Source organism: Cololabis saira, chromosome 12 (genome assembly GCF_033807715.1).
Source record: "Cololabis saira isolate AMF1-May2022 chromosome 12, fColSai1.1, whole genome shotgun sequence".
Classification (NCBI taxonomy): Eukaryota; Metazoa; Chordata; class Actinopteri; order Beloniformes; family Belonidae; genus Cololabis; species Cololabis saira.
This window is the reverse complement of record NC_084598.1, coordinates 42,677,440-42,690,049: the sequence shown is the minus strand read 5'-3', so window position 1 is coordinate 42,690,049 and position 12,610 is coordinate 42,677,440. Positions and strand designations below refer to the sequence as shown.

Below are 12,610 nucleotides of genomic sequence, written 5' to 3'. Positions count from 1 at the left end.
TTCACTTAAATGTTTTAAACTGTTCCACAGCACAACACCTTGATACATAAATGAACATTTAGCAACTGCGGTTCTACAGAAGGGGATAATGCAAATCATTCTTTCTTCTTGTGGAGTATCAGGGCCATGCAGGAGAAAAATATTTGAGTGGGGAAGATTTTTTTTTATTGTGCACTTCGAGAAAAAAAAAGTCCAAATGTCGAGAATAATGTTGAAATACAATTTCGAGAAAAAAGTTGAAATGTCTATATAATGTTGAACATTTCAACTTTATTCACGAAATTTTGACTTTTTTCTCGAAATTGTACTTCAACATTAATCTCAACGTTTCAACTTTTTTCTCTACATTTTGACTTTTTTGCAGTGCATAATGAAAAAAAAATCTTACTCTAAAATATTATTTTTATTTTTCTCCTGCCTTGCCCTAATAGTCTTCCGTAGAATGATAATAATAATTAAACTCAAAATGAATATGAAAATGTCTGGGTAAAGTAAAAGTAGTCCGTAACTATCTATCCATCTAAATATCTATTATAATTAAATATAGAATGCAATATCGTAGATGAATAAAAACTAGATTTAAATGGTCAATTCTGACTAAAATGCTCAGACTTTTAGTCAACTGAAACACGACTAAAAGGAGAACAAACGTGACTAAAACTAATAAGAACTAAAATGATAGCTGGACCCAAAGACTAAAACTAAAACTGAAACAGGCTGACAGAAACAACACTAGTGTAACGTCAGAAATGAAAACACGCTCTCTTCGCCACTCCCCTCTTCCCGGCAGTGCTGTGACCTGGGCTTCCACCTGTCGCTGGAGAGGGTGATGAAGTGCTACCTGAGCAGCCGCTGGCGCATCCAGAAGACGGAGGAGACGGGCCTGAAGCAGCTGGAGTCCGCCGTCACGTCCCTGGACCAGAGCGGAGACCGGGACGCCCTGCTGCAGCAGCACGACGCCGCCTTCTGCCTCCCGTTCAGGTTCAACTACCACCCTCACGAGGGCGACCAGGTGAAAAATACCATCATTTACACGAACCTGCATAAATACGCTGTTAAGGTGCTATGAGCAGCCAAGCCTACAGGGGGCAGTGTAACGAGAAGATAAAGTCATGCTAGCCAATCAGAATCCTGGAAAAAAAACATCAACAAATGACACGAGTAGCTTCCAGTTACTTCCAAGATGAACGAGAGTCTTTCGACTTTTTTCTTGACATTTTGACTTTTTTCTCGACATTTTCGACTTTTTTCTCGACATTTCGACTTTTTCTCGGCCACCTATCCCCCCTTTTTTCTTGATATTTCATCTTTTTTCACAAAATTTCGCCTTTTTTCTCAAAATTTCAACTTTTTTCTCGACTTTTTTCTCGACTTTTTTCTCAAAATTTCGACTTTTTTCTAAAAATTGCGACTTTTTTCTCGACATTTCAACTTTTTTCTCAACATTTTTGACTTTTTTCTCGACATTTTCGACTTTTTTCTCGACATTTCGACTTTTTTCTCGGCCACCTATCCCCCCTTTTTTCTCAACATTTCATCTTTTTTCACAAAATTTCGCCTTTTTTCTCAAAATTTCAACTTTTTTCTCAAAATTTCAACTTTTTTCTCGACTTTTTTCTCAAAATTTCAACTTTTTTCTCAAAATTGCGACTTTTTTCTCGACATTTCAACTTTTTTCTCAACATTTTCGACTTTTTTCTTGACATTTCGACTTTTTTCTCGGCCACCTACCCCCACTTTTTTCTCGACATTTCATCTTTTTTCACAAAATTTCGCCTTTTTTCTCAAAATTTCCAATTTTTTATCAAAATTTCAACTTTTTTCTCAAAATGTCGTCCTTTTTCTCAAAATTTCTCAAAATTTCTCAAGAACGGATATTTCCCCCTCTACGTTTTGAAAAATATCATCATTTACACGAACATGCATAAATAGCTGTTAAGGTGCTATGAGCAGCCAAACCTACAGGGGGCAGTGTAACGAGAAGATAAAGTCATGCTAGCCAATCAGAATCCTGGAAAAAAAACATCAACAAATGATACGAGTAACTTCCAGTTACTTCCAAGATGAACGAGAGTCTTTGGTTTGGAGTGACAGAGAAGTGGAGTTACTTTTAAGTGTGACTTTAGAATATAAAACAAGTAAAATACAGGAAAATATTGACGGTGGCCAAACAAATTGTAAAAGCAGGTCGCACTCATGACGCTGGTGACGTTTCTGTTGCATAAGGTGACGTTCTGAAGCCTAAATGTCAGTTTCTCTCTGTTTACAAGCAAACGTGACAGGGGGCAGTGTAGGCATGCAACGCCTACCTCCGAAACATACATGTGTGTGCACGCAATACTCCAATGGTCCCCCTTTTTGTCTTGGAAGGCATCATGGTACCATTGGGTGTCATAAAATAATGTGAGATGTAAGGGGTCGGAGGGGAGGAGCATAAGGACCCAGGGTGTCGATTCAGGGGCACCACTGTTGATAGACCGTATAACGGGCTAGGAGTAGCCGGTGTTTCTGGTTCAAACAAAGTCCAATATATATCTGCGGCCGGACCTGGCTGAGGAGATAACATGCATTGTCCACTGGATGGTTGATCCACGCATCGCCGTGTACCTCCGCCCAGAAAGGTATGTGTCAAACCATCGGATCCACAATGAATCGTCATCCCCAGCCTGATTAGTAACTCTCTTCCCATCAGGTTACAGGGAGCTTGGGGTGATACGAGAAAAAAAATGTTTCAGGGTTTGCCGTCCCACCCTCAACCTGAGGGGGCGTGTGAATGGTAGAGTCTGTTCTTCTCCAGAGAAGCCAGTCCCCGTCAGTGTCTCTTTGTGGGGCGTGTCACTCCTGGCCCTCCTGGCCCTCCCAGTCGTCCCATGCCAGTGGCATCTGGTTGGTTGGGTTGGGGCTTGGCACGCAATATCCTCCCTTGACCCTGCGCCTGGCCACTGCGAACTGCATTCCAAAAGTTCCTCCTTTTTTTTTTGTTTCTGTTTCACCCGACATGTCTTACGTCTCACCAAGATCTCCTTTGAGTGGGGAAGGGAGTAACCTGACTTTTTATGACTGTGTCTGTCAGTACCTTTCACCGTGGAATTCTGCTTTCTTCACCCCCTTGCTCACTCCCCTGACCTTTTTATTCTTCTGTTATCTTTCGACTCCCTCCTCTATCCTGAATCCAGCTGGCTATATAAATCTTAGCATGTATCTAGAACCCACAATAATACTCTTTGTTTTGACAACATTAAATTTTAACCTGTTTTCAGTAACCCGGTTGGAGACCATCATCAACTCATCTTGCAACAACTTATTAATACACACTACATTTTCTGCAGAGACATACATTGCAGTGTCATCCACATAGATTTATCGGTATTGGTTCTGGTTCGAACCCTCGTTGGGTTACGATATATATTTGTTAGGGCTGTCAGTTTAGCGCGTTAATTAGATTAATTAATTACACTGCTAATTAACGCGTTATGAAAATTTGTCCCATTGAGGGACCTGTAGGCCACGACTTCCCTCCTGCTGCTGTTCAAACTAACAAAGCAGGTGACACATGGACGACTCAGGGGAGACTCAGCAAATCTTTGCTAGGGCCTTTGAACGGCAAGTTTATGTATAAAAAGAAAGAAGACGGGACTATCAACAAGAACGCAGTGATTTGTACATTTGGTAAAAAAGAATGTTCCTATCAGCGGAGCTGCTCCAGCCTGAATTATCATTTAAACGCTAAACATGTCCCGGAAAGTTCCACGGTAAACGTTACAGCTACTAGTACTTGAATCGCTGTATTAAGTCAGCTTTAGTTTTAATTTTGAATTGAGAGTCTGCTTAAGTGCCTATTTGAGACTCAGCCTTATTTTATTTCTGAATTTCATTTATTTAACTGTATTTGCATTGCATTTTTGAATAATGCACCTGGCCTAATTGGTTTGCTGATGTGCTCATTTATGAAACACACTCAACCAATAAAAATGTGGATTTCAAATCTTCTCTTCTTAGTGTATTCAATTGATTAGTCATGCACTGCAATTTTGCAATGTCCTAGAATTCAAATTCTCTACTTTAGCAGATATGAGATTAAAATGCGATTCATTAGATTAATTAATTATAAATCCTGTAATTAGTAGGGGTGTAACAATATATCGTGCCACGAAATTTTGTGATACAAAAACGTCACAATACGTGTCGTGGAGGTGACAAAGTGTATCGCGATATTGGGTTATTAATATTAATCTATTGTGTTGACTAGAAACGACCGCGCCTCGACCCGCGGACCAAAATCTTCCTCCGCTCAGAAGAAAGTAGTCCCGTTTTGAGCTCTGAACTTTTACTTATGTAAGGCTGGTGTAGAGTTAAGCCTTACCTTATTAAATTAAACCTTTTTGGGGTCGTGAGTAGGATAAACACGGGGAAACTTCTGCTGAGTTCCAGTGTACTTTAATGTCCCTCAACAGTGTAGGATTTTAGAACATCAACACAGCAGCTAGTGCCGTACTGTGGCGTATCACTCCGCCCAATCTAAAACAGACTAATCACTACAAATAAACTGACTAGTGTCATTATAGTCCCTGATTTACATCAGAATATAAAGAATATATTTATAAAATAATCAACCCTGAATTACCAAAATAACCTTCTTAACAAAAATAAATCTCCTCTTACACTTATAAGGTGAGCATGAATCAATCTGTTTTATGATGTAAAATTGTATGTATTTATTTACTTTTATTTATGTATTTAATTTTAGTTGTTACATTTCTGGAAAGGAAAAAAGTCAAATCATACATGAGAGAAACTATTCAGTTTGTGGCAAAATATTTGTACTTGTATGAAACTGAAGATCATAATGCAAACCTGACATTTACTTTTAGTTCAGTTTATGGAAAATGGTTGGCCTGGCTTTCTCTTTAAAACTGAAACAGTTATAAAGCATTACAAACTGTAACAATAGGGCAAACACACAGTATTGTTTTGTATTTTGTGTCTTTCAAATAAAAGACCATTTTTTCCAGTCATATGTTCCTCATTCACGGTTGTTAAAAAAATACTGCTATAATATCGTATCGTTATCGTGACCTCAATATCGTGTATCGTACCGTATCGTGAGATTAGTGTATCGTTACACCCCTAGTAATTAGATAGATTAATTTTTTTAATCGCCTGACAGCACTAATATTTTGATGTATTCCAGGTGTGCGAGGTGAGTGCGGAGAGCCAGGTGAGGTATGAGCTGGAGACCAGGTTCCAACAGCTTCAGTCTCGAATGGCAGCTGTCACCTTGGAAACGGAGGAGGTCAGTCCATCGTTCTTCACCCGTCTTTTCCCGTTTATCTTAAGTCTCCAGATTCCATTATGAGAATAATCTGCATCAAAGGTTATTTCCTGTTGGGTTTTTCAGCATGTTTTCACTCATGTGGACTTTTTAAAAACGTTTTAACTCGTCAAAAGTCTTTAAAAAGTTTAAATTAATAGTTGTTTTATTAAAACATGTATTTCTGCCCCTCTCTCAGGTCAGTAAAACGCTGAAAGCCACGCTCGCGGGCCTCCTGGACACTATCTGCGACAGCGACTGTAACCCCTCCCCCGACATATCCAGCAGCCTATCACACGAGGCCCTGGGCACAAGCTCCGCCCCCAAACTCACACTTGCCAAACGTCGAGCCAATCAGCAGGAGACAGAGACCTACTACTTCACAGTGAGCTGGTTATGGTCTGGAATAAAGACGAGGCTTCTCAGAAGAGGGTTTTATTTTTTCTTCTTTTGCACCAAAGATAAAATTTCATCTTTGTTTTTTCTTCCCCACAGAAAGTGAAGGAGTTCCTCACCAGCAGCTCTCTGGCCTCCAAACTTCAAGCCAAACACGATCTTCTGCAAGATGCCATACAGAAAGGTACTTTTCATGCTATTTTTCTTTTGTCTGCATATATGTTAATGGTTAATACCATGTTGGTAAAAACCTAAGGCATATATATATATATATATATATATATATATATATATATATATATATGTATATATATATATATATATATATATATATTTATATATTTATATATATATATATATATATATATATATATATATATATATATATATATATATATATATATATATATATATTAATAAAATAAATATGTTAATGCTTAATACCATGTTGGTAAAAACCTAAGGCATATATATATATATATATATATATATATATATATATATATATATATATATATATATATATATATTTATATATTTATATATATATATATATATATATATATATATATATATATATATATATATATATATATATTAATAAAATAAATATGTACAGCGAAAACGCACAAAGAGCACACAAGCCTGGGAGATCTGTAAGAGAAAAAACAAACAGAACAAACATTCATTTTGTTAATTTAAAAACATTTTAAATGTGCAATTCCTACATATGGTGCCTTTAAAAAACTACTCCAATGGCTTCTGTGACTTTAACAGGGTAAAACCAAATCCAGTGCACATTTAAGCAGATGTTTTCTGACATATCAAATCACAGTAGTGAAGACACCAACAATATGCTTTGGAGGGTGTTGTAATTAATTTGTGAAGAAAAAAATAGTTAGATCCTTTTTTGAAAGTTCATTTTAACCTGATTTACGTGACATGGTCCGACTATAAGCACATGGTTGTTTTCCATAAACATCTAGACATTTTCTTTTTTGTTTTATTTTGAAGACCTTGAAACATCCACAGATCATTGGAGCTCACACATCCTTTAATTTCATTCACATTTTGAACCCATCCCAGCGTTATGTGGCTGAACCGAGCCGTTTGGAGATGCTGCACTGTGTTTGCAGCAGAAGTGACTCTCTCTTTTCTTCTCTTGCAGCCGAGGCCGTCGACAGTGACCCCTCCAGGTAAGAAGTTTGTTCACGCAGATAAAAGTACGGTCACTGTGTCTGAGATACGGAAGAGTATTAGGGCCATGCAGGAGAAAAAATAATTGAGAGGGGAAGATTTTTTTTTATTGTGCACTTTGAGAAAAAAGTTGAAATGTCGAGAAAAAAGTCGAAATGTCGAGAATAAAGTCGAAATGTCGAGAATAAAGTCGAAATGTCGAGAATAATGTTGAAATACAATTTCAAGAAAAAAGTCGAAATTTCAAGAAAAAAGTCGAAATGTCGAGAATAATGTTGAAATACAATTTCAAGAAAAAAGTCGAAATTTTGTGAATAAAGTCGAAATTTGGAGATTAATGTTGAAATACAATTTCAAGAAAAAAGTCAAGATTTCGTGAATAAAGTCGAAATTTCGAGAATAAAGTTGTGAATAAAGTTTTTCGACTTTATTCATGAAATTTCCACTTTATTCTTAACATTAACATTAACATTTTCTCGACATTTCGAATTTTACTCGAAATTTTACTTGAACATTAATCTTGACATTTCGACTTTTTTCTTGACATTTCGACTTTTTTCTCGACATTTCAACTTTGTACTTGACATTTCGACTTTTTACTTGACATTTCGACTTTTTTCTCGAAATTCTAATTCAACATTAATCTCGACATTTTGACTTTTTTCTCGACATTTCGACTTTTTTCTCAAAGTGCAATAAAAAAAAAAACTTCCTCCTCTAAAATATATATATATTTTTCTCCTGCCTGGCCCTAATACTCTTCCGTAGAGAGAGGCGTAGAGATGGAGAGAGCAGAGAGGACAGGCGGGAGGAGGAAGGAGACCAAACTCATTTAAACTAAAACTTTTGATCAATTGTTTTAGTATTTGCAATGCTGCAGCCCCCAGTGGTCATTTGATGAACTACAGCTTTCCCTCGGCTCTAAACTAGAGCTAGAACAAATGTGGGCCTTTGTTTGTTCATCACTGCAACCTCCAGCACTTTCAGATTGTGACGAACCGCCCCGGAGAATTGAGATCATTGCATTTCATTTTGTTATATTTCCCAGAATGCAATGCGCTCGGTCAGTGCGCGTTCGGAAGTCCAGACCCATTTCCCAATTCTGCCACAAACTCTTCACCTCAGACATGCTCTCCTACATTCAGGTAACGAGCAGCCGAAGCCGGCGAGCCCTCGGGCCTCCCCAACTCTCACTTCCTGTCTGTGTTTGCTGCTCCTCGCTGCGCTGCTGTTCACCAAAACGTCCAGATGTGGAAGAACTGACTGGGGGTTCGTGCAGCACATGCACCCCCTGACCCCCCCCCACCTCAGTGTAGAGGCTGCTGCTGTATGGTCTTTGCTTATAGCTCAATATTTCTGGCTTTCTCTCCGTTCAGTCCACCCTTTTTTTTTTTTAAATCTCCTCCCCCTTTCGCTTGTAAAGGGATTAAAATGCCTCTTTGCTGTCTCCTCTCGCCTCCTCCGCTTCTAAACCTTTATTCCCTTTATTGTGGCTATCTCTTCTCTTCTAATCTCTGGTTTTTTCTTTGTTGTGTGGTTTTTTTCCGTGCCCCTGCTCTGCTGTGCTTGGCTTGCTGCAGAAGAAGAAGGAGAATGTCTCGTACCCAGGTACCGAGTACCGCCCGGCCGGTGACTCCTGGCCTAGTGCATGCAGGCAGGATCGTAGCGAAGCTGCCGCTGGCTGCTCTCAAGGCCATTTTCCTTTTTCTTTCCTTTGTTTTTTTCACACAGTCAAGTTAGTTCCTCCTAATTTAATCCTGTTTTTCTGTAAAAAAAAACAAAATAAAATAATCTAATGATAGTTGCTCTAAGTATTAGGCGAATGCAGCCTCACACCACTTTTCCATGAAACCGGTTCTAGGGCTGGTTCTGGTTCTCAACTCGTTCAACTTGCGTACCAGCTGAGAACCGGTTTGTTTTTCCATAAACCAAAAGGTTTGTTGGTTCCAGTGCTTCTCAATCCTGGTCCTCGTGGGCCCCTGTCCTGCATGTTTTAGATGTTTCCATGCACCAACACACCTGATTCTAATTAATGGTCCTCATTAGCTTGTCACCAAGGTCTGCACAGCTCTGTTGATGACACAGGTACTTTTATCACGGTGTGCTGAAGCAGGGTATTACCTAAAACATGCAGGACAGGGGCCCACGAGGACCAGGATTGAGAAACACTGCAGTAAACCAACCTCCCTCTTCATTACATTTCTGTAGGTTTTTCTTACCCCTTTTCCACCAAACCGGTTCCAGGGCTGGCTCTGGTTCTGGGCCAGTGCTGAGTTTGTCTGTTTCCACTGACAAAGAACTGGCTCCGATCCAGAAGAACCAGTTCCAAGGTAGCACCAACACTTTTCAGGTTTAGACGGTTAGATGATTTGGCCGTTTTATTTTTAATCGCGACATCCGAGCGTAGGCCTCCGCGTCATCTTCTGGCACCTGGGACTTTTTTTAGGTTTAATTTTCCTTTGTTTGAGATGAGCCGACAGCACGGGGCCGAGAAGGATGAGCGAGCTCTGATCCGCTCGTCTCACCGACTGTCTCTCATCTTATTTCTGGACTCTGCAGACTTTTATGAATTTTTTATTCATGGAGTTGTACGATCTTGAGGTTTCCTGGAACTAAGGTTGCTGACTCCCTGAAAAATAAATAAGGGACACTTCATCTGCAGCTTTCAACTTTCCTGGCATTGGGAATTTTTTTAGCCCCTTTTTTTGTGGGTGAAACGATTTTTTTAACTATTTGACTCAAACCTGAATTGAATTAGATGCATGTGTTCATGAATGACATGAACACATGGAAAACTAATTATTATCCAGCAATTCACTTTAATACAAAATAACAAAATTAACTGAATCAAATAAGTATCTTTCTTAAACAGAAACCTGCCCTGCTTAACTTAAAATTGTATAAATGAATATAAAACGAGAAAGAAAGCAGAATATCCATTCTGTAATGGAGCACATTTTTAGTGCAATAACAAAAGTGCAAACAGAAAGTCTGTAAAAAACTTAAAGGCCACGACTGTAGCTACAGTTGGAGTAAAACAGAAAAAAATAGCTTATGAATTCACAGCTCAAAGCCATTTTCCATTGGTATTTTATGACTATTTTTTACTTTAGTTTATAAATACGGGAACGATTCCGTTTTTCAAGGGACGGTTGGCAACCCTACCTGGAACAGAAAAAAGGGATTATGGTTCTAATTGCGAAGGAAATCAAAATTCTCCTTTATTAGGAAAGAAAAGCACCCAGTTTACCTGGATATTGATGTAAAATGGATCTTTGTGGGGTTCTCCCGTCTTTCTACCATCTCTGTCTCTTTCCTTTCATCGCACAACATCTTCCCGTCTTCCACATTTCACGTCTCTGGCGGCGACTCGGCCGTCCTCTGTTTGACGCCGTCCTCACGTCCGTCTGTCTCCTCCAGAGCTCCGGGCAGCAGATTCCTGTGGTGGTCGAGAGCTGCATCCGCTTCATCAACCTTCACGGTGAGCTGCTTTTTACGGTGTATTTTTACGGTATGGTATGAGCACCTGCTGGTGCGTGAGTGTGCTAGACTTGTAGTCCAGACCGCCTAAACCAAGACCAAGTCAAGACCAAGACCAGAGAGAATCAAGACCAAGACAAAGACCAAGACTAGTTCAGCTCCAGACCAAGACCAGAAACAAACCTAGTAATGTCCTGATCCTGCATGATTGACTACGTTTACATGCAGTCAAAATTCGGGTTATTGCTAATATTCCAGTTACTGAAACATTCTGAATATTCCGTTTCCATGGTAATTAATCATTCAGGATATCTGGATCAAACCAGCGACGCACGGAGAACATCATGACGCAATTACCGTCATTTCTGCTTCTTCTTCCTGTATCCAAATTCAAAACAAATGCTGCTTCGCGCAACTTTTCTCTCACCTTCTTGTAAATCTTCTATCCCGGTACTTTTTACCGTCTACAAATGCAGAAATGTTCATATCCTTCATTACATTTATGAAGTGATTAGTCTCCTCCTGGTCTTGGTTTCTCCGTGTTTAGAAGAACTTCCTGGACTCAAAAGACCAGGATTCCTTGCAAACAGAGCATGTGCAGAAAACAAATTCCTGTTCCGTTTGATGGGGATATTCCGTTTGTGTTTACATGACCCAATATTCGGGTTTTAAAAGGAGTAACCCAGGGGTCATATTCGGGTTTTTAAAAACTGGAATGTGAGCAAATTCTGGTTATTCAAAGGTGTTATTGGTGTTTACATGGCCGTGCAAATTCGGGTTATTGCTAATATTCGGGTTTTAAAAGGGTTATTGATGCATGGAAACGCAGTCATTGGAGAACATCAGATCCATCCTGGTTCAGCTAGTCTAATATGAGCTTGTTTTCAACTGCAGCTCAATAACACAGAGAAGTGAATGATGATGTTGAACTCACTAGAAATGTTTCCATCCATCAGCTGAGATCAGATCTGTGTGGCGACTGCACCACACTGCAAAAACCCAAAATCTTACCAGGAATATTTGTCTTATTTCTTATTTCTCAAAAAATTAATTACACTTAAAACAAGAGTCAGTACCAGAAAATTAACTTGTTATTTGACAATTTTCACCTGTTTCAAGTAAATTTTCACTTGAAATAAGTAGAAAAATCTATCTTCTCATTAAAAGCAAAAAAATGGCAGGTGAAAATTGTTGTTCTTTCCAGTGATGAGTCTTGTTTTAAGTGTAATGAGATTTTTTTGACTAAAAATGAGACATTTTTTTTTTGTATAGATATCTTTATTGAGGGCATAAAAAAAAGAAATATTTACAATAACAATATAATTATCAATATTTCTCCCCCTTTTTTTTTTTTTACTTTTCACAACATTAATTAAACCAAAATAAATAAAGTATAATAATAATAATAATAAAAAAAAATAGAAATAAAAAAAAAAAATAAAAAAAAAATGTAAATAAAAATAAAAAACAACAACACACCCTTCTCCCCTTCCCTCCCTCATATGGTCAATAAATTACATCATTCAAAATTATTTAACATGTGTCTATCAATACTAGAACAAAAATGAATAATAAATTAAATAATCAAGTCCTGTGAAAACAAATTCATTAACATAGTAGATGATTCAGATCATTAGTCCATTAAAAGCAAAAAATCCAAAAAAGGTCCCCAAATAAGGTCAAAGTCTCTAGTTTTTTTTCTAACGGAATACAGTATTTTTTCTGGAGTACAATATGATCCAAGTTCATTGATCCACTGTTTGGGTCCTGGGGGGTTTTCCGATTTCCAGTTTTTTAAAATACAATTTTTTGCTGCGGTGCCTGCGAGCAGAATGAAATACTTTTTATGATAGGTTATTTTTAATGAACTAATATCTCCCAGTATCCAAACTTTAGGATCAAGAATATGGGATTTTAAAATGTCAGAGATTGTTTTGATGACGTATTTCCAGAAAGCATCTATAACAGGACAGTTCCAGAGCATATGGAGCAGATTTCCACTATTTATTTTGCATCTTTGGCACATGGCAGAGACCGCACTATTAAATTTATTTAATTTGTAGGGAGTGTAGTAAATTTGATGTAAAATATTGAATTGAATTTGTCTGTGTTTGGTGGATATTAGCATAGTGTGTGTTTTTTCTAAAAGAGTATACCAATCCTTGTCCTCATATGAACATTCCAGGTCTGCTTCCCATTTTAGTTTCATTGGAGGTCTGTGATATA

At 38.1% G+C, this 12,610-nt stretch overlaps 2 protein-coding genes across 3 annotated transcripts in view; one reads left to right on the top strand and one right to left on the bottom strand.

The window, feature by feature from the left end:
- The window catches only part of LOC133456428 (NACHT, LRR and PYD domains-containing protein 3-like), a 687,319-nt gene that overhangs the window by 410,500 nt on the left and 264,209 nt on the right, over positions 1–12,610 (bottom strand).
- The window catches only part of arhgap4b (Rho GTPase activating protein 4b), a 91,418-nt gene that overhangs the window by 58,713 nt on the left and 20,095 nt on the right, over positions 1–12,610 (top strand). Inside the window, exons 8-14 of one of the 2 annotated variants that reach the window (XM_061736828.1) lie at positions 791–1,012; positions 5,192–5,293; positions 5,511–5,696; positions 5,807–5,891; positions 6,876–6,903; positions 8,485–8,512; positions 10,325–10,385. In XM_061736828.1, coding sequence (XP_061592812.1) covers positions 791–1,012; positions 5,192–5,293; positions 5,511–5,696; positions 5,807–5,891; positions 6,876–6,903; positions 8,485–8,512; positions 10,325–10,385 — 712 coding nt within the window. Of the gene's footprint in view, positions 1–790; positions 1,013–5,191; positions 5,294–5,510; positions 5,697–5,806; positions 5,892–6,875; positions 6,904–7,952; positions 8,050–8,484; positions 8,513–10,324; positions 10,386–12,610 lie in introns of both variants that reach the window. The other variant, XM_061736827.1, reaches the window with a different exon arrangement.